This window comes from Endocarpon pusillum, assembly GCF_000464535.1.
Source record: "Endocarpon pusillum Z07020 unplaced genomic scaffold C711415, whole genome shotgun sequence".
Classification (NCBI taxonomy): Eukaryota; Fungi; Ascomycota; class Eurotiomycetes; order Verrucariales; family Verrucariaceae; genus Endocarpon; species Endocarpon pusillum.
Window position 1 is genome coordinate 54,533 of NW_006913550.1, and position 20,419 is coordinate 74,951.

At 52.2% G+C, this 20,419-nt stretch overlaps 8 protein-coding genes across 8 annotated transcripts; 5 read left to right on the forward strand and 3 right to left on the reverse strand.

Annotated features, from left to right (window-relative positions):
* Positions 1-312: 312 nt before the first annotated feature.
* Positions 313-2,350, reverse strand: EPUS_07314 (uncharacterized protein; the record flags this gene model as incomplete). The annotated part of the gene is made up of 8 exons (XM_007788034.1): positions 313-446; positions 500-653; positions 713-1,164; positions 1,238-1,289; positions 1,353-1,514; positions 1,605-1,698; positions 1,846-1,912; positions 1,975-2,350. The coding sequence occupies 8 exons, from the start codon at positions 2,348-2,350 to the stop codon at positions 313-315; spliced, it is 1,491 nt and encodes a 496-aa protein (XP_007786224.1).
* A 3,298-nt stretch (positions 2,351-5,648) lies between these two features.
* Positions 5,649-6,302, forward strand: EPUS_07315 (uncharacterized protein; the record flags this gene model as incomplete). Its single annotated transcript, XM_007788035.1, has 2 exons — positions 5,649-5,912; positions 5,970-6,302. 2 exons carry the CDS (start codon positions 5,649-5,651, stop codon positions 6,300-6,302), a joined length of 597 nt encoding a protein of 198 aa, XP_007786225.1.
* Positions 6,303-7,089: 787 nt separating this feature from the next.
* EPUS_07316 (WD repeat-containing protein) lies at positions 7,090-8,849 on the reverse strand (the record flags this gene model as incomplete). Its single annotated transcript, XM_007788036.1, has 2 exons — positions 7,090-7,309; positions 7,369-8,849. 2 exons carry the CDS (start codon positions 8,847-8,849, stop codon positions 7,090-7,092), a joined length of 1,701 nt encoding a protein of 566 aa, XP_007786226.1.
* A 266-nt stretch (positions 8,850-9,115) lies between these two features.
* Positions 9,116-10,996, forward strand: EPUS_07317 (uncharacterized protein; the record flags this gene model as incomplete). The annotated part of the gene is made up of 3 exons (XM_007788037.1): positions 9,116-9,824; positions 9,871-10,634; positions 10,676-10,996. The coding sequence occupies 3 exons, from the start codon at positions 9,116-9,118 to the stop codon at positions 10,994-10,996; spliced, it is 1,794 nt and encodes a 597-aa protein (XP_007786227.1).
* A 208-nt stretch (positions 10,997-11,204) lies between these two features.
* EPUS_07318 (uncharacterized protein) lies at positions 11,205-13,907 on the reverse strand (the record flags this gene model as incomplete). Its single annotated transcript, XM_007788038.1, has 2 exons — positions 11,205-11,365; positions 11,570-13,907. 2 exons carry the CDS (start codon positions 13,905-13,907, stop codon positions 11,205-11,207), a joined length of 2,499 nt encoding a protein of 832 aa, XP_007786228.1.
* Positions 13,908-14,330: 423 nt separating this feature from the next.
* On the forward strand, positions 14,331-14,984 carry EPUS_07319 (uncharacterized protein; the record flags this gene model as incomplete). The annotated part of the gene is made up of 4 exons (XM_007788039.1): positions 14,331-14,429; positions 14,485-14,630; positions 14,682-14,710; positions 14,764-14,984. The coding sequence occupies 4 exons, from the start codon at positions 14,331-14,333 to the stop codon at positions 14,982-14,984; spliced, it is 495 nt and encodes a 164-aa protein (XP_007786229.1).
* A 455-nt stretch (positions 14,985-15,439) lies between these two features.
* Positions 15,440-16,414, forward strand: EPUS_07320 (uncharacterized protein; the record flags this gene model as incomplete). The annotated part of the gene is made up of 6 exons (XM_007788040.1): positions 15,440-15,503; positions 15,555-15,612; positions 15,668-15,705; positions 15,755-15,766; positions 15,814-15,995; positions 16,043-16,414. 6 exons carry the CDS (start codon positions 15,440-15,442, stop codon positions 16,412-16,414), a joined length of 726 nt encoding a protein of 241 aa, XP_007786230.1.
* Positions 16,415-18,528: 2,114 nt separating this feature from the next.
* Positions 18,529-19,294, forward strand: EPUS_07321 (uncharacterized protein; the record flags this gene model as incomplete). The annotated part of the gene is made up of 2 exons (XM_007788041.1): positions 18,529-19,218; positions 19,271-19,294. 2 exons carry the CDS (start codon positions 18,529-18,531, stop codon positions 19,292-19,294), a joined length of 714 nt encoding a protein of 237 aa, XP_007786231.1.
* Between the last annotated feature and the right edge of the window lie 1,125 nt (positions 19,295-20,419).

Sequence of the window (20,419 nt, forward strand, 5' to 3'; positions counted from 1 at the left end):
TCAGCCCCACAGCTAACAGATATCGAAAACGAGCAGGAAGTACAGCTAGTGACTTTAATGGTGGGCAGCAGAGTCGGCCACCGTCAAGGACTTCCTTCGCAGAGATGTCACAGGGTTGAATAGAAAAGAAGGGGAGAAGTGCCAGAGGCTTTTTATCGGTCTGAAAAGGCTGCGTGATAGTCCAGTTTCTCCAGTTTGTCCGGTTTCAAGATTAGAAATCGAAGCTGTGGCGACACGTAGAAAGTATTCTCAGGCGAGGCGGAGGGGCGAGCATCGTAGACAAAGACAGCTCGCGATCCGGAATGAGCATCTCTACATGATTTGGTCCTGTGTGAGGCCGCCACTCGCTTCGGTGCCCTCCATGGCGTCGCCACCACCAATATTGGTATACTTGACATAGGTCAAGCCGAGGGGACGACCACCGTATTGGTAGCCAGTGAATTTGGCTGTGTTCTTTGTAAGTACAGAGCCGTCTTCCACATCCTGAGGGCCAACTTACAGATTGCGGTCTCAGCATTGTCGGCAGAGTCAAACTCGACGACACCGGTGCCACGCGATCGACCATTCGGCTCGTATTGGATCTCCGCTCGCTCGACCTTGCCAATGGTGGTGAAGAGCTCGACGAGATCCTCGTTACTGGTAGACCAGGGCAACTGCGTCCATCTTGTCAGCACGGCCCAGTAGATCCGATGGCGGGTGGCATGATACTCACGTTCCGGACATAGATGATTGGACCACGTTCGCCGCCAGAGGTTGCGAAGTCGGTAAACGGATTGGGAGGGTTGGACGCCTCGGCTGTGTAGCCAGCTCCCGTTCCAGCTCCCATTGCCGGGGCGGCCCCATAGCCACCTCCTCCGTACCCCCCACGACCGCCAAAGCCCCCGCCATACCCTCCCCTGCCAGCGAAGCCTCCACGCGCACCAAAGCCGCCGCGACCACTAAAGCCTCCCCCGTATCCACCTCGGCTGCCAAAGCTACCGCCCATTGAGTTTGCGAAGCGATCCTCACGTACCTCCAGAGCTCGTCCCTGCCAGTCATAACCGTTGAATTGTTGTATTGCGTTTCGCGCGTCGTTTGGTGTTTCGAACGCAACGATGCCTATCCCCTTCGGACGGCCGGTGGGGTCGAGGTGAACGTCAGCACGAATGACACCACCTTCTTGCGCTGTCGTAAGGCCATTGTCAATTACTGCGCTGTATAGTGCTCCCACGTGATTGGAGGCATGTCTCGCACTTACCTGCTTGGCGAAACAAGTCCTTCAGGTCCTGCCAGCCAACGTTGTAGGGAAGCTAGAACATCAAGTGTCAATATGGAGTGCGGCAGAGGAATGGACGAGATGAAAGGAAACAAACGTTGGAGACGTAGATCTGACGGCCACCACCACCTGTAGTGGCACCACCTGCTCCATAACCACCTCCGTAACCTCCGCGAGGACCACCACCACCACCCCCACCACCACCACCATAATCGCCACGAGAGGCTGGTCCCGTGAAGCGCGGTTCGGCCTCGCGATCCTATTCGCGGAAATGTGTCAGCAGTATCACAAAAGATTGAGGTGGAGACTGTCGAGCGCGAGTGACGTAGGACGGGGGGCAGATGCGTACCTCGCGGACGTAGACTAGACGGCCCATGAGATTCTGATTGCTGAGCGTCGTGACAGCTTGTTGGGCTTGGTCCCTTGTTGCGTATTCCACAATCCTCCAAGAATGTTAGTCGGTCTTATAATCATCAGGCGCATTGAGCTTACCCGCATCCCTACAATAACCCGCGGACCAGGTCCAATCCGTCAATCCAAACGTCCATCAAATAACCAAAGAAAAACCGGAAAAAGACCAGCCACATCACACGTTGGCGCCCACCTTCGACATTCCATTTGGAAGAAGTAAGACATCGGCAAAGAGGACCTCTCCAGCTGTACAGAAGAATGGTGTCAGCCAACTTTCAGAAGATCCTCCGTTCAACTTTGTCACTGACCCTGTCTCATGAAATCTTTAAGGTGATGCCACTTGACATCGTAAGCCAGGTTGCCAACGTAGACGCGGCGATCTTGCTGAGATGAGTCTCGAAGTGACTGCATCATTTGTTCTTTGGCGGCAGCACGCTCTTCAAAGCTTCTCTGTGGGGGCGCGCCACCACGATGACCAGACCCTGAGTATCCTCCAGGTGCACCTGTTGCACTATTCATGGGAGAACGAGATCGACGGTCACTTCGACGGTAGTCGTCGCGGCTTCGAGAGCGGCTGCGAGGCGAATAAGACCGGCGGCTGCGACGTGGACTGCGGGAGCGGCGACGCGGTGAGCGCGATCTCTCTCGCTGAAAATGATTAGCCCGTAAAGCGAACGAAGGCATCTCGAGACTCGAATCTTGATGGAAACTAAGCTAGAGGGAAGTGGGGGAATGGTGAGCCAAAAATATTTGGTTTTACAATATTTCGGTGCGTTTTGTTGAGTGACAGAAAAATCAGCGTCTGTCATCAGCGGGCACTTGCGGCAGCCACTACCCGTCTGCCCTATAAGGCATGCCGAGTATCAAGTTTTGAATAACGCCAATGATGTGTTCGTCAAACATGCGCACCGCCGGGGTCCAGGGCGGCGTGTGAGAGTGCTTGGGATGAGATCTAAAACTTACTTCACGTGGTCGGTAGGAGTCAGCTGAGTCTAGACGAGCATACACAAATAAGCATGAATCCAAAAAAAAGGTGAAAGAAGTTAAAGTAGAGCAGACTGAGAAGATCGAGGAGGTGTCAGACGGTGAAGCAGCAATTCAAGCAGAAGATGGGGGGGGGGATCAGGAATAGGCCTGAGGGACGTACCCATGGTTGCTTCTGGTTCGATTGCCGAGGGTACGTGCGGTCTGAACTACCAACGCTGTCAGTTTTTCACTCGAAAGGCTGCACGAAGGTGGCAGAGGGAAGGACTAACAAGGATGCTGGTGTGTGGAACAATGGTTTACTGCTAAATGGGTTGGGAAGGGGGGGCGAAGATTTGCTCGCAGCTTCTCAACCACTCAGGGAGCAGGGTACTGGAACTTGGGCACAGTAGTGGACTGCAGTATCTCTCCACGAGCCTCAAATCTGTTTACGTCAGCTCTGACCTTGATACAGTGCGCCGCGTGGGCTTTCTCTCGTCTCCAGGCTTGGCCGCTGCGCCGAAATTTGCGGCAGGGTCAAGCTCTTCTTAAAAGCCCAGGGCGGGAGAGGTGTACGGTAGCGGTTGGTACGCACGGGGGAGAGTGTAGGCGCAGATGCGACGGTAACGTCCAAATGTCTGGAGGAACAAGAGAAAGAATTGCCTTGAGCTGCCTTGTGAAGTCTGCGCGTGAAGTTCCGCGATTGGTCTGCGGGAGAGGAAAACGGTCAGCGATCTTCAGCAGCCAAGGCACAGCACCATGATTGGAGTGCAGCAACTTGACATCAAATCGTGTTCCACACAAGCCTAGAAGCTGTCCACTCACCAGCTGGGCAACCAATTCGGAGAGCGAATTTGGAGCTGATTGATGCTGGCCTGATATTTGCTCAGCTACGGCGGTGGAGGCAGAGGCCAATCAAGGAGGCAGGCTCAGGTGTCCTACAACGATTTAGTCTTCGTAGCCCTGCCAGGCAAGATGAGTGGCGAAGCGAAACTTCTAACAACAAGCGCAAAGGATTTTGGTGCGAGATGGGGGTCGAGCACGCACACACAGAGCACACACGGTGGAGGTTCAAGAGAGGAACTTTTGCGGGTGGCACGACTGAGATTGCCCTAAAGATGCAGCTAGACTGATCTTAGTCGGACCACACAAAACTCAAACCCACCAAATTTGAACAAGCTCAACCCCCCGAGATCGATGAGGAGCCTGTTCTCGCCTTCAATTGGTTTGCGTTAGTATGATGGAGCTGCATTGGGAGGATGTGATTGTGCCTAGCCAGGACAAGACTTGTGCTATGTACCACGTAGTAGGTTTCGTGATACTACAGATCCCCTTGACACCTTGACACCAATTTAGCAATTTAGCACCGGACATGCTCCGCTAAGTTTTTCACGCTCTACTACTGCAGCCAGAGGCGACAAACCATCGAATATTCGGTGTGCCAATCCGAATACGGGTTCATTCAACTGTGAGGAGTATTGCCCGTCGTGACGGATAACGATATATCCAATACACGGTCTCCTGTCGTCGCATAGTGCATTAGGTTTCCCAACGTTGTGGGGTGGAGAGTGCTCCCAACCAAGTTGTGGCAACTCTCTTCGAGAAAACGTCTGCCAGACTGACCAAGTTAGGGCATTTTCCGGTATTGACGCCAATGCTGGGGAACGAACAGGAAGAATATGCCAGGACTGCCAGATGGAGTAAGCAGTAAGTCCAGATGGTTAATGGCGTATATGAAGCGCTACCAGGGTGGCTATCCTCGACCATACTCCCGCCTGTTGCGCGATTTAGCAGTCCAGCATAAGCATCAGAATAGTCCCCGGGCTTACATCCGATGTCACTTGCCTTTGCAGACTGTCAGATTAGTGGGAATATGATTCCTATACCACTCCTTTGGAATCTGCTATCAATTGTGGTTGGCACAACTTGAATTGGCAAATCCTGGTCACCATCGTCGGCAACCTGCCGATTAGCGATGGATGATATTCGCATGCCTGTAATAGATCACAGCATTCACTCTTATACTTACGAGAACTATCCATTTATGCCTCACAATGCTTCGGGACACATGAATCCCCGTCTCGTCAACCTACACCCACTGCTTCATCACGAGACGTAGTTATCTGATCCCTACTGAGTGGGGATCTTGTTGTATTGCGATAGCAACTGGAATTCTTCAGTAGTAAATCCTTACTTCTCCACAGACATTGTTGTACGGAATGCTAGCAAATACCCATGAAGCAGAGTAGTACTGGTAACTCGTACTGAGTTCGGTACTAACTATGTACTTTGGACCCTGCTGCAGAGCCCGGGTACGGGGACCAACGGAATCGGCTGCTTAGTGCATTTCGGTGGAGACTAGCTGACCAAAATACTAACTTACTTAGTGTGAGTTATGCTCCCGGTGTTGTCACTCAGTGCTCAAGACCTATGCCAGAAGCGTACGTGGAGAATCTCTGCTGTGGGCCAACACCGGAACAAACTAAACAAACTTTGGACATGCACTACTCACCTTGGGTATCTGAGTCTTTGGCACTCCGTAAAGGCGCGAACACTGGTCTATTATAGATATGTACGGAGTAGGAGTTATATCTGTCGCTGCGCATTACTCGACCAATTTAACCTTAATTGCGCAAGTCGGCAACCGAACCAGCATAACGTCGTACTACTAGGACTAACCATGGTAGCTTCATGTCGATCGACAGTTCTGGATCATGGCAGCCAAGAGGCCTTGGTGGTTGAGGCTCTGCGGCTGGGCACGTGCCAGCAATCTTTGCACTACTAGTACCACGTAAGTTTGCCGCAGGGAACCGGATTTCGAGTGATTGGCCGCTTGAAGACATCGAAACCAAGTAACTCCAACATCGGTGACATGAGGTCTTCAGTACCCTTCTATAGGCTAATCTGGCGACCTGTCTACCCACCATGCACAATACGACGAGGGCATTCCTACCATTCGGAGAACCATCCTCAGCCCCACCCCTTTCCAGATGCCCAGGAACAGATTCTGTCTTCGGCCATGCGCCATGTTCCCACTCATGGTTTCTCCATGAGAGCATTGACCGAAGGAGCCAAGGAGTCTGGATATCTTGAAGTTTCGGTTCAGCTACTCCCTCGGGGTGTCTTCGATCTTATCAATTATCACTTGGTCACCCAAAGGCTTGCATTGAAAGATCGAGTACAATTTCCAAAGGACTCGAAGCTTGGAGCAGGTGAGAAAGTCAGGACCCTAACGCTTGAGAGACTGCGAGCCAATCAAGATATCATTCATCAATGGCAAGGAGTATGGTTATTCAATCTTCTCATCTGGCTGCAGGCTTGCTAACAGTTAAGTCTGCAGGCCCTTGGCCAAATGTCCCTACTCGGTAATATACCAGCTTCTCTCAAAGAACTCCATATCCTTTCTGACGAAATCTGGTATCTTTCTGGCGATACCAGCGTGGACACCTCTTGGTACACAAAGAGAGCTTCTCTGGCTGCATTGTATGCCAGCTCAGAACTCTTCATGACGGCAGATGCATCCAAGGACTTCGCAGCTACAGCAGAGTTCGTAGATCGAAGACTGGAGGATTTCCAAAAGGTTGGCAAGACGGTCGGTGGCTTGGGTCAGTTTGTTGGATTTTGGGCCGGCAACACGATCCATCTGGCTAGATCATGGGGCATGAGGGTGTAGATATCCCTAATCAGCCCATGGATGAGGCTGGATCACCTTGCGAACAATATAGGGCTCGTCTTTGGGCAATTCGGGATGGGGATGCAATCCCGTCTCAACAGAAATCCTCTGTACTGAAGCATCGAACAGAAGTGCAGAAGCGTGCACATCAACCGGCGCCAGCATGTTGGCACATCGGAAATCGGTAGCTGTACAATGAAGAGCAAACAGCTTGTCCTACAACGGACAAAGACTATGCCAGGAGCAGAGGATCCATAACATTTGGTCAAAAGCGGCTTAATCATACCAAGGTGAGAGACGTCCAAAGATTGCAACGCCCAAAGTAGGGCAAATGAGGAAGGGTTACAGAACATGCATAGTATGGAGGGTGGATTGGGGACAGTCTCCTAGCCTTATGGATGAATTTGATAACCCTACCTGCCAGGGCGTTGGCAACAAGAGATGGAATAAGCGACGGCCGCCAGCAACGAACGTCTGTTTGGCCAGCATAGACGGGTACGGCAATAGTCAAGTTGTCGCTTGTCAACTTCCAACAAGCACGCGGGATGATACGAAGGCATGCCATCTTTGAGGCTCTCCTCGGACTTCGTGATAGTCTTACCACATGTTTGGTATTCGTGGGCTTCATTCCTCTTCCTATGAGCCAACCTCGTTCTGACTACAGAATAACTTACGAGCCGAAGTCCTGGTCAACTCTAGGCCACACAATGCCAGAGCCCAAAAGCTTCATGCATGGTTCTTGCTCATATCATCCAGTCTGCAGCTTCACCACCATTACAGCCAAAGTTTACATCCATAAACACAACTTCCCACTCGCGGTACCTGCCGTCACCCAATCCCTGGTTGGATGGAAGACTGCCACTGCCGGCACAGCCGTTATGCCGCCTCCTCCAAGTTGTGCCAATTGCTTACCATCTGCGCTGTACACATCGACAAACCTGTTCATGTTCCCAATACAGAGCTTCTGGATTCCGTCTTGGGGACTGCGCTGCCACTGCGGGCGGAGACTAGAAGCACAAATGTCAGAATTCACCTTGACGTAGCTCCACCACGCACAATGACTCACATCGTGACCCATCTTCCTGTCTGGTTATTATGCCGTACCACCACCTCTGGCTCCATTCTCTCCTCTTCCAATTGGTATCCGGCTTTCCAGGTACTCATTGCTTCCAGGCCTTCTGTTGGATTCCTCGTTGAATCGATCTTCCCTCTCACTCCGAAACTGTGAATCTTGATGGTGTCGTCATAGCTGCTCGTCGCGACCTGCCCAACTGAATTGAACGCTGCGTGCGAGACGCTAAGGCGAGACGTGTGCTCACCAACCAACGTGGGCAGCTTCTTGCTTATTTTCCGAAGATCCCAGAGCCGCATCGTGCGGTCGAGGGAGGCAGTGGCAAGGTAGTGTGGCACAAGAGGATGCAAAGAGAAGCCACCGATCTTCTTCTCTGAGAGCTGATATAGCTCAGCTCCTTTCTTCCCTTTTATTCTGGTGTCGTGTCTTCCGAAAGCGCCATTTAGAGTCGTGAAGTACAGAACGTGGGGATCTGTGGCAGCCATATCAATACCGGAGATCGGGTCATCATCTAGCGCATAGAGGTCGGTGGATTTGGACTTTTCGAGGTCGAGGCCGCGGATGGAAGAGTCGTATGAGGCGGTGTAAAGAGTTTGGGGCAGTGAAGCGTGTGTATGTATGGCTGAGATTGTTCTCTGGTGCGGTTTCAAGATAGTGACATGAGGATCGGGATCTTCTGCTTCTTCTTCATCTGATTCTGAGGGATCTGAATCTCCAGGGTTGTTGTTTTGCATCGGTTCCTTCTTGATCTTCTTGATTTTCGACTTGTTATCCTCCTCACCTTCTTCGTCTCCTTCATCCTTGGCTCCTGGGCCTTTTTGTGATGCATCGACTATGCCGAGATGGCCCAGCTTATCGCCAGCAAAAACTAACGGCTTCGCTTCTGTGGGATGGAAGCTCATGCAGTAGATGCGCTCTGGAGTGATCTTGATGCGACTCGGCTCCCAAGCATCCCACAGCGCCAGTCCGCTTATCTTTTCCCTGATCGACTTCAGCTCTTTATCCGTTGTTCTCTTGATCTCGTCTTTGCCGAACGTTCGCTCGTATGGTTTTGCAACACTCCTATTTATCACATCCACCGCCAGTAAAGGCTTCCCATTCACAAGGATTTCTCCTAAATCCTGATCACCTGCAATCCGCTGCCTCTTCGCCCGTTCCGCCTCCCTTACGGCTTCATACTCCTGGTCGGCTTTGCGTTTTGCAACTTCACTATCCGCCGTCAAGCCAGCCAGCCGTGAAGAGGTTCGCCGTGGCGCATTGTCTAGTTCCTTCTTGACTGGTTTGACAGGTCTTTGTCTCTTGTGCGACTGACTAGTCCCATTGGCAGTGCTTTTCACAGAGGGTCTGGTGTAGAGACCGGCTTGCTGCGCTTCTTGGGTCAGTTTCTTGAGGAGCGCATCTCGCTCGGCGATATTGGCAAGACGTTGCTTTTCGTAGTCGGAGATTTCGGTGGTGGGAATTGGAGCCCGAGCCATGGCTGTAAATGGAATGTGGTGGAATAAATTGAGGGTTTGATGGTTGAGTGGCGAACCATTCGCACGACACGTCTGGAGCGCGTTGAGTGTTAAGTTAGGTGCTCGCCGTGCAAATCACGCTAGTTACATATGGACTTATGTAGCTAAGTTAATCTAAGAAATAAAGCATGCTGTACGCAATGTGGTCGTGGTCGAGGTCGACGACCAACCACCCTCTCCATTCCTGGCACCCAACAAGTAGAATGGAATGCAGATGCTGAGCTATCATGAAAGCCGTTCAGACCCCGACGTGGCTTCGAGCTGAGGCTTTACAGCATCTCCCCTTCCTGTATTGCACCAGAACCATCCTCGGTGGACGACAGCGAGGGAGAAGACCGCAGGGCTATGGGACCTTTTCCACTGCGACTCACCTGCACCAGATCGAGGATGGAGTCACGGAGAAAGAGGTCCAGATGCTCAAACCCAAAACCCAAGAGGAGCGGGGGAATTACTTTCAGGAGAAACTAGCGCACCAGTCAAAGGAACAGGGAAAACAGCAGGATCAGATGAAGAAGAGTTCGCAGCCCGTAGGGGCAAGCAAGAAACTTGGGAAGGGCAATACTTCCACGATGACGGCAGCAGAGAGGCAGGTCTTCAAAAAGATTTTCCAGGAGATAGCCACTGGCTCTGGACGGGACAAGACAAAGGCGTCTCCATTACCAGAGCAAAAGACACCCTTGTCAACAGACTACCGCGAAATCTTCTCGCTATTCAGCAGTGCCGCCAGTGAAGAAGGGTCAGGTCAGAACAAGAAGGGAGCAGCACAAGCAACCTCCATCGGCGGGCAAAGCTCACCTGCTGGTGGAGGACGGCAGGCAAGTCAAACACTATCAGAGCAGGACCGGGAACATATACAGAAGTATCCTGAACGACTACGAAAGATTGCTTCTCGTGCCACATTATTGGCAAAGGCAGAACCCCAGAACGGAATGTCGAGTTTTGGTCTGAGTCAGGAAATGACTTCGAAAAGTCAGAAGATTAGAAGAATTCGAGGAACACCAGAACGACTTCTTCGCGGCGGAGAGCGAGTTTGCTGAAGCGTCTGCCGTACAAAAGAGACACGTTGATTCCATCTGTGTCGAGCAGATGAAAAACATCTCGGAACAACTCATCGAGGCCGCCAAAGTTGACGATGGACAACTATGGCTTACCTGCGAAAAGTTGGTCTTGCCTTTGCTTGCATTTCTCGAAGAAGATCCTTCCCGACCTTCTACCAATCCAGCAACGGGCTCCTCACCAGCGTATGGTACTGCCACCTCTTCGCAAGGAACCGAACAGCACCTAGCAAGCCCACCCGAACCCGAATACTCCTTCACCATGAACCCTAATGCAAGGCGGCAGCAACGAAACCTCCAAATGAAAGCCCCAAACCAACCTCGCATCGAGCCCTCCACCTCCACCTCCACCTCCACCAGCAAAACCAATCCTACAACCCCCTTTCACATCCCCCCCACCATCCCCTCCCTCCCCATAATCTCCACCCTCTACCCAGCGCTCCTCCTCCTAACCCTCCGCCTCCTAACGACGCACTACCCTCTCTCCCACTACCCCTCCACCCTCCTCCCCCGCATCCGCTCCCTAGGCCTCCGCTCCTATGTGCTAGGAACCAGCACCCAACTGTACAACACCCTCCTCCTGCACCGGTGGAGCGTGTATTCGGACCTGCCAACCATGGACCGGCTCCTGCACGAGATGGAGCGCGGCGGCATCGACTTCGACGCCGAGACCATCAGCATCATCGAGCGGGTGCGGCAGGCGAAAATGCAGGACGAGGCCGCGGCGCGCAGGCGGCGGTCGACGAGCGGAAGTGGAAGGCCGAGGCGATGAGCAAACTGCAAGGCTTGAGCAGGAAGGCCAGGTCGAAGATATTGATGAAGAAAGGCCCCTTGGGCGGCCAGGCGGAGGGTGCCAGTGCCGGGAAACGCGCTACCGCGTGGTGGGAGGCTGAGGTGACGCTGAAGTGGTTTGAGAGGATTACCGCCACGGAGGGGTGGAGGCGGGTGAGGGAGCGGAGGGTCGGTGGGGCGGAGGCGGTGGTGGAGAGGGAGTATGCCGGTAGTATTGCTGGTGGCGAGGTGGAGATGGAACCGAGGGTGATGCTGGGGTAGGATATCAGATAGGGCACAGCGGGAGAACATTGTAATCACGCGAATCCGTCGCTATGGATCGAAGACTAGTGATTCTATCTACCGTGCTTCATGCCTGCCTACCTACCCACCCACCCACTTTCTAGCCCCCTCTATTCAGCCCCGTACGTATCCACATGTACAACAACAGCAGCATTTCCTTGCCCCCCCCTCCCATCCTGCAACAGAATCACGGATCCAACGAATTGACCAAGCGTCTCTGGTCCCGCAGGTCCTTGAGTTTCCTCAACGCCTCGTCGAGCGGCACCATGGCCCCCAGTTTCTGCGTGGTCGGATCATCGCGGTTTCGGATGTTGAGGGTGCGGGAACGCTGTTCTTCCGCTCCCACCACTGCGCGCGAACGGAGAGAAAAAACGGGTTAGCTCCATGCTCTGCAAGGGCAGCGTCGGCGCGTGTGAGGAAGGGAGGGCTTTCGGCGTGCTGATTGATGGAGATAGAGAGAAAGAGAAAGAGAGAGAGAGGGATAAGGGGGGCAGGAAGAGTGCGAAAGAAGCAAGAAGGGGGAAGAGGGTGGGTTGGTTTTGAGAAACTCACCGAAGATGAAATTATAGCCGACCAGCTGTCCGGTGCGGATCTTCTTCTGCAGCGTGTTGCCGCTGAGGTCGACGTCGACGTACATGCGGGCGCGGTGGAAGATGGATTGGATCTCGCGCACGTAGTCCTCGGCGCCCTTCATGACCGGCACCACGAGGATCTGGCGCGGCGAGAGCCAGAAGGGCCATTTGCCGGCGAAGTGCTCAGTGAGGATGGCGATGAAGCGCTCGAAGGAGCCGATGATGGCGCGGTGGATCATCACCGGCCGGGCGCGGCCGGGCGCGAGTGTGTCCCGGCTGGTGGTGGATGGTTCCTTTTCATTCGGGGCTTGGGATTCGTTTTCACCGTTGGCGGCTGGCTTGCTGGTGCTGGAGTCGGGCTTTTCGTTGTCGACGGCGGCAGCAGGAGCAGCAGCAGCGACTTTGTGGCCGCCTGAATCGCCGGTCATGTATTCGAGTTTGAAGTTCTGAGGGAGCTGGAAGTCGAGCTGGATGGTCGCGCACTGGTATTCACGATGCAGAGCGTCAGAGATAGTAATATCTATCTTGGGGCCGTAGAAGGCGCCATCACCCTCGTTAAGTTCCCAGTCGTTGCCGCGGAATTTCTTCAGGGCTTCGCGCAGCTGGTCTTCGGCCGCGTTCCAGGTCTCAAGACTGCCCATGTAGCCTTCTGGTCGGGTGGAGAGCTTGAGTTTGAAGGGGAATCCGAATAGGCCGTAGACGAAGGAGAGAAAGTCGAACAGTGCTTCGATCTCTTGCGTGATTTGGTCTTGGGTGCAGAAAATGTGGGTGTCGTCCTGTTGGAACTTTCGCACTCTGGTTAAGCCGGTGAGAGCGCCGGACGCTTCGTTGCGATGGAGAACGCCGAAGTCGGCTACTCGCCACGGTAGTTCGCGGTATGAGCGCTCTTCGTTTCGAAACAAGAGACAGTGACCTGGACAATTCATTGGCTTGAGGCCGAAAGTGTCTTTGTCTTGGTCCACTTCTATAGCTTTAGCTCCAGGTACAGTGGGCTGAACTTTGGCATCTGCGGAGGCGTGTTCCTTGACATGGACTTTGAACATGTTGTCCTGATAGTGGTCCCAATGACCGGATGTCTTCCAGAGCTCCACGTTGTACATGTTTGGAGACTGCACTTCTTGGTAACCTCGATCCCAGTAAGCCTCGCGGAGCATGTTTTGCAAGGCGTTGAATATGCGAGTGCCATGGGGCAGCAAGAATGGTGAGCCAGGGGAAAGCTGACTGAACATGAACAGCTTTTGATTCTTGCCAATCTCCTGGTGGTCTCGCTTCTTGGCTTCTTCCAGGTAATGCTCCCATTGCTTCAGTTCCTCCTTTTTGCCAAAAGCCACGCCATGTATCCTCTGGAGAGAATCATTGCTCTGGTCGCCTAGGAAATATGCGGATGAGTTCTTCATGATCTTGAAAGCTTCGATCTTCTTAGTATTCTGGATGTGAGGGCCTGCACATAGATCCACAAGTGTTCCATTTCGGTATACTGTGCTGCTTTCGCCATCCGCAACAAACTTTTCGATGTAATGCATCTTGTATTTGCTGTATCCGAACATCTTGCGCAGGTTGTCTTTCGAGACCTCCAACCGTTCAAATGGCTGCTTCTCTTTGAAGAACTTTTTGGCCTTGGCCTCGATAGATGGCCATTCAGACTCTTTCACAGCCCGCCCTTCTTCCAAAGCCATATCGTAGAAGAACCCCATCGCCGTCGGAGGGCCATGAGACAGTCGACATCCATACTCATGCTCTGCAGCTTCCCCCAGTACATGAGCAGAGGAGTGCCAAAAGACATCACGGCCTTCTTTGTCCTTAAATGTCAGATACGAAACCTTACTGTCCTGCTCGAGGGGTCTGTCGAGATCCCAGAGCTTTCCATCAACTTTGGCAATGACAATCTCAGCAGCAACGTCCTTTGGAAGATGCTTGAGGAGCTGGCCTGGCGTGGTCTCCCAAGCCTTCCCAATGAGTATTGAATCCTCAACAGAACCAGGACTGAGAGTAATCTTGATCTCTGGTTTGGGTCTTGTTGAAAGTTCTTCATCGTACTTCTTCTTGAGCTCATCGAAGAATTGGTTTCGTTCCAGCACGAAATCTGGTAGTGGAATGACTGCAGGGGGTGCGCCTTTTGGTGCTGCTTGTGTGTGTATCTGCTTCGATTTCCCTGCATCACCTTTGCCTTTCGCAGGGTTTGGAGTGCCTTTGGACCTCGGACTTTTTGGTGATGGTGAGCCAATAGGGGCAGCAATTCCAGCCTCAGTGAGCTTCACTTCCGCCATTTTTGGCGGTAAATCCACAGCATCAAGACTCTGTCCGTCCGGCTGACTCATCTTGAGTATCCTACCAATTCTATGTGAACATAGACAACTGAAAGGTACATATCCCTTTCTCAGTTTTGAGGTGTTGTGGTGAGTCACGTGCGACCAAGTGTCAAAAAGTATTTTCCTGCATGGAGCTCGGAACATAAGGTTGCCCACACAAACGACAAATCCCAGGAAGCTTCACCGAGACGGGCAATGTCGTCGCGCGGAGGTTTTCGAGGTCGTGGAGGTTCTGCTGGTGGTGGAAGGGGAGGAGGAAGCTTTGGCAATCGCGGAGGTTCAAACAAGCTCGCTCCCCACATTGTCGCAAACCTAACGAAAGGTGTACAACAGGGCGTGGAAACTTTCAACAAAGCTATGGACCACCGGCGCAGGTTCTAGGTGATGTTACTGGCGCGAATGCCTGGTTGTGGTGGCTGATATCGTCTAGAAATGGGGTCCTTCCTCCATGCATGCGAAGGTGATATCGTCTGCGAATCGAACAACGCAAAAATCCCCTACTTCAACGCCCCAATCTACCTAGAAAACAAAGTGAGAATAGTCGCACGTTGAAAAGCTGAAGGTCTTCTTCTAACAGGGATGTCAGACCTCAATTGGGAAGGTGGACGAGATTCTAGGGCCTATCAACCAAGTCTATTTCACGATCAAACCGCAAGAAGGCATACAAGCGACCTCTTTCAAGAGCGGAGACAAGTTCTACATCGGAGGCGATAAGCTATTACCCCTAGAGAAGTTTGTTTCATGAATGCCCTCGAGAGCGCCAGGTGCTGAACCATGAACTAGATTCCTACCAAAGCCGATACCTCCACCCGGTACGACCACCTCATTAGCCACCATGTTTAATCTACTAACCAGCATGAAACAGGAGCCGCGAGAGTAAAGAAACCTGGTGGTGCCGGACGAGGCGGTGCGCGAGGCAGAGCAGCTCCTCGTGGACGTGGATTTGGCAGGGGTGCACCAAGAGGTCGAGGCGGGTTTGGAGACCGTGGCAGAGGTCGAGGAGCTGGCGGATCGTTTTCGGGTGGAAGGGGAGGATCAAGGGGTGGCTTCAGCTCCAGAGGAAGTGGCTTTAGAGGGAGAGGCTGAGAGCATATTCTACATGCCTGCATTTCGAGGAGTTTGGCGGCTACCAAGAGAGCGCAATAAAGTACTTGCAGACCCGGTTTTCAGTAACCAAGTCTGCAGAGGCGTTCAGAATAACTCTGAAGTTATCAATGCGCCCTCAGCCATTCACAAAGTCCACCTACGTAGTAGTGTGAAATCTACGGAGTACAGCCGTTGGAATGGATGTGAGTGATAGTTAAGCTTTAGCTATGACAGCCCATGCGGGATGACGACACAGGCCCTGTTTCCTTTGTGATCGGCTTACTACGTAAACCATCTGCAGTACTGCAGCAGGTTCTTGCCATACACCACTCCAACACCATTTATTTTCCTGGAATTATCGTAGTGATTGATTCATCTACAGTCGCCGAAGCTTTGCGTATATCTTCCACTTCCAGGCCACTTGACCGCCACTAGAAACACTCCCGGCCCTTAGGATGTCTCGCAGATCAGGCGTAACCAGCGTCGGTACCCAAAATGATTCTTCGAGACCCGACCAGGGTAAGCTTGGAATATATCGATCGCTGGGCCTGCATTGACTCGCCTGTACAGCCCAGGAGAAGCAGAAAATGCTTCTCGCCGCAGATACAGGCCACTTCAGTATGATGAAGTGGGTGCAATGTCGGATATCCTTGAGAGAAGGATTCCTGACCTGTCCTCTTTAGAGCCCTGCATCTTGCGGACCTGATCACCGAGATGAATGGTAAGCTTTGCTGCGTCGCGTACAAACCTCAATGACTGACTACATATAGGTTTTTGTGGCTGTGTGTACACCCTCTAAGGAACAAATTTCTCTGCTGACTGCCCCGAGTCATGTCTCTTCTATCCTCGATGAGGTACCTCCTCAGCGACCAAAACGATCACACCAATTTGTGGCTTGCACTAGGGTTCATGCCGTTCGGCCTGTTCTTCGACTTCTTCGATGGCAAGGTTGCGAGATGGAGACATAAATCATCATTAATGGGCCAGGAGTTGGATTCGCTAGCAGATCTCGTGGGTGCTGCGCAGCGTCCCACCATACAGTACTGACAACGGATCAGGTTTCTTTCGGCGTCTCCCCTGCAGCGGTCGCCTTCGCAATGGGGTTTCGAACACCCCTCGACCAGGTCATACTCTCGTTCTACGTGCTGTGCGGCTTAACGCGCCTGGCCAGGTTCAATGTCACCGTCGCGGTTCTCCCTAAGGACCACACCGGAAAATCTAAATACTTCGAAGGTATACCTATACCCTTTGCGTGCCTCACGATTGCTTCGATGCTGGCGGTCAATGTCTCGCAAGGCTGGATTCTTGACAGCATACCGCTTGGAGTTGCTCTGAAGGGTACACCATTAGAGTTCCACCCGTCTGTTGCAGCCTTTTTGATGAATGGATGCTTGATGGTCAGCAAGACACTGCACATACCGAAACCTTGATCGGTCTGTATTGTGGTTTTGAGGCTTGGCTTAGATATTCAAAAGTTACATCTCCTTAGCGGCAAATGGCATGTCGGTTCTGATAAGCAATGACGTGCTAATATCTCTCTACTCCAATTCAAATCAACTTTGATAATTATTGTGTATATTTTTGCTACCTCGCGGCCAACTAGGAATCGATCCAAATGCGATTGCCACGAGTACTACTACTGTGACATTGATATTGCACATCACAATCTCGCTTCCAGGCAGCCATGTGTCTGTATGTTTGGGTATGTATTCAAACTCAATTGTGTTGAGAAGATGACGCCGTACCCCTTTTTTACGGGCCTGGAGAGCAAACGACGGCATCGAGTTCATTGGACGAGGCTAGATGACACAGCACGATTATTGTCATGTTAGCCTGATGCATGTCTTGTTCGAAAACCATGGTTCACTCGCTCCAAGTACATGTCACTTATAATTGGCTGGCTAGCAATTTTGCCCAAATGCTCACTATTAAGGTAGATATCTTGGTAGTACCCTTATCATCGGCCTGATTGACAAGGTATCTTGATACTGAGTACTCCGTATAGAGGGCTGTACTGCATGTTTAGGAACCATCATCGTCATTAATCGTTTGAACAGAGGATTGATCTGCCACCCGCTGGATTGGCTGGTCCAGCTGGACCGACTTGGCATGTTTCGGGCAGTGATTGGCGTGTAGCGTGAACTATATCAAGGAATCAGTATGTGGCCAGGATCAGACTGGGCATGTGCCGCGCCTCACATCTTAGCAAAGGCAATTGTGCCGAAACAATCACATTCTCGCTTGTGCTAGGTACTACGTAGAAGCTTGAGTGTCCACGGCCCATGGGCATGGGAATGGGAATGGTACCCCATAGCCCTTCAAGACGAGGAGCTCAAACATGTAACTTACTACGTAGTCTATTATAAGTGCCCTTGGTAGGCTAGGTAGCCACCCACAGGTGGCAATGTCGGATCTTGCCCGCATATGCACCGACGTTGGAGTGACCTGCGTAGTAGTTAGCTTGCAGCTAAATGTCACACTACGTAGTATGTAGTAGTTAAGCTTCTCGGGCTTGGTACTGTGCAATTTCCGCGGCTCGGCCCCAGTCCAGGTCGCCAGCTCCTGAAAACGAAAAGGAAAAGGAAAATCTGATCTAACCAGATGTGATGACTGTTCCATCCACAGTCTGTCCCGCGCCTCTCGTACTCGTTCTCTCCCTTCAGAGACTCGACTTCATCCTCCGCTCTGCTGGCGGCTTCCATCACACTCGTTTCTACATCCTGCTGCAACAGATTGTGAATTTGACTCTTTGTTGCGGGCGGTACTTGTTTCACCACACTCGCTTACCAGCAGTCTCGTCTTTACCCCGTCACACAGAACAAAGGGGCACTGACCTGCTGATTTCGATACCCATCAGCATTCTCAAACTGATGACAACAAAGTTCCATCACTCTTTTCCCGCAAGACGTATTCACTGACATACCATCGATCTTTGGCAAGTCACGTCACCAAGAGAAGCTTGAACTCTTCTTTACATTGAGCTACGGATCACGGATCTCTTAAGTAGGCGGGGAAAACACATAAGTCCGACAGCAAACACAGCTGGCATTTGGTGGCACCCCATTGCAACTCAGGCCAGGGTAGTTGAACCGGCAGGCCAGACCAATTCTAAAGGTCATAGAATTCGATCAAGATCGTGCTTCTGACGATCACTTCGACCACTCTTCATCCCGATTCGTCCTCTACAGCGTCCCTACGCGTGGCCACAACCTTTCATCCTCTCTCCTCCACCCAAGTTGGCACAACCTCTGCGTAAGCTTTCCGGCTCCTAGCTCATTTGAGCCTTTCCCTCCATCAATCTCAACAGCTGCTCCCAGTCGTCTCCCTCAAAATGCATATTACCTCTTTTGCTGCCTTAATGGCAGTATCAACAACCATGTTTGGAAGGCCAGCCTGGGCTGATGTGCAGTACAACACAACTACATATGTGGGATGTTATTCATCAGCAGGTGACTTGAGCAGGAGTGATTCGTTTACATACCAATCGAGCGGCCACTGTCAAGAACAATGCATTCCAAAATCAGGACAGAATCCCCAAGCAGTGATGGGTCTTAACAGAGGTTCAGACTGTTGGTGTGGTTCTGCTTTACCACCCGAGAGCGACAAGGTCGACGATTCCCAATGTAGCTCACCTTGCACAGGCTATGGCGAGGCCAAATGTGGTGGAAACAATGCCTACTCGGTTTACTTGACTGGCTATGATAACAGTGTTGGCAGCGCTGCAGGCTCCAGCTCTAGCGACAGCAACAGTGATGGATCTGGCGGGGAGTCCGGTGTTGGTGGAGGCAGCTCAGCCACAGCTAATTCACCTCCATCATCACCAACACAAATGGGTTCGCCGACCGTTTCCCAAGCGCCCTCGGTCATCACCAAAGCAGGAGAAACAATCGTCGTCACAGCCCCTGGCCAAGTTGACGCCACGAGCCAGGCATCTACAGGAAGCAATGGTGGGTCAAGCAAAATCGGTATCGCTGTCGGGGTTGTGGTGGGAGCCATCGTTCTTTGCGCCCTCCTTGGTGGCGGTTTCTTCTTCATTCGACATCGCAACAGGAAGGCCGTTGAGGAGAAGTACCGTCGAACTCAAGCAATCGATAGTTTTGTCACCAGCGATAAGACTCACAGTAAAGGTGGCTCGATTTCTGATCAACGACTAGACCCCTCTCTGGTGCACCACCGCAGACAGAGTGATGGCAGCATCGCAGACGAGATGGACTTCTCAAGAAGAATACTCCAAGTACGTTCCCACTATGGAATGTCTGGTGGACTTCATGCTGACCCTAGATTAGGTACGGAATCCTGATGGTGTCTAATACACTCCCACATGATTTTACACTTCGCTCCTCAGCTTTGTCACCAAGATTCCTGCTCTTGCTGCGACCAAGCACGACGACTTCATAAGCCTGGAAAGCTATGCACAGCGAGTATGGCTTCGGCGTTTTTGGGTATGAGTTCCAGCGAGTTGTTAACACGGCGTATCGAAAATGCATACATACTGCTTTGAGCCCACACATTTGGGAGGTCTTAATGGAGTCGAACAAGCGGATTTGACCTCCACCATCATCCTCCTTCCAACCATCGTGCGTCACACCGACCCCCAACATCAACATCAATCCCATCCCCCTCTGCCGCCTCTCCTTACGATCAAATATGAGCAAAAACCTTGCCCAGCTAGCACCAACGCCTTTTTCCAGTCCATCACGCTTTCATCTCCCAACAAGGTACGGGCTAGTCGGAATGTTGTTTGGAATTGGTGAAGGAACTAATGCGAGTGCATGCTTTTCCCAAGGGAAAGCACGTGGTCGAAGATGCAGACATGTACACTACCACGAAGGAACAGAGCTTCGTTGCGGGAAGGATTTAAACCCTCCTAGCATCCATCTCCTGCTTGTCTTGATAGGCTCTGTGAAATTTGTCTAACCAGCCCACTTCGATTGCCTGCCGACGACTCTTCACGCTGGCAGCTATTGGCATCTTGGTCCCTTATACCTCACCTCCCTCCCTATCCGACCCTCCCATAAAACTCAACCTACACCCCAACCAGCACCACCAACCTAGATCTCCAATTCCATCAACCTCCCTCACCTGACCTAGCCTAACCTAACCCATCTTCTCAAACTCCTCTCACTTCCCTCCCTTCCCCTCAAAGAACCCTCTCAAACCCTCCTCCACCCCCGCCCACTCCCTCCTCCCCGTCGTCGTATCACCGACATCACCACCACCACCACCACCATCATCCATAACAGCACGAATCCAACCAGGCAACTTCCCCCTCACCCTGCCCCCCTCCCTCTCCCACCTCCGATCCACCAGCAGAATGGCGGCGTAATCATTCCGATGCCGGATCGCGCGCCCGACGGCCTGGTTGACGGTGCGCAGCGTCGTGTTCTCGTAGTACTCGCGGCTGGCGCGCTTGCTCGCTGCCACTGACGCAGCCT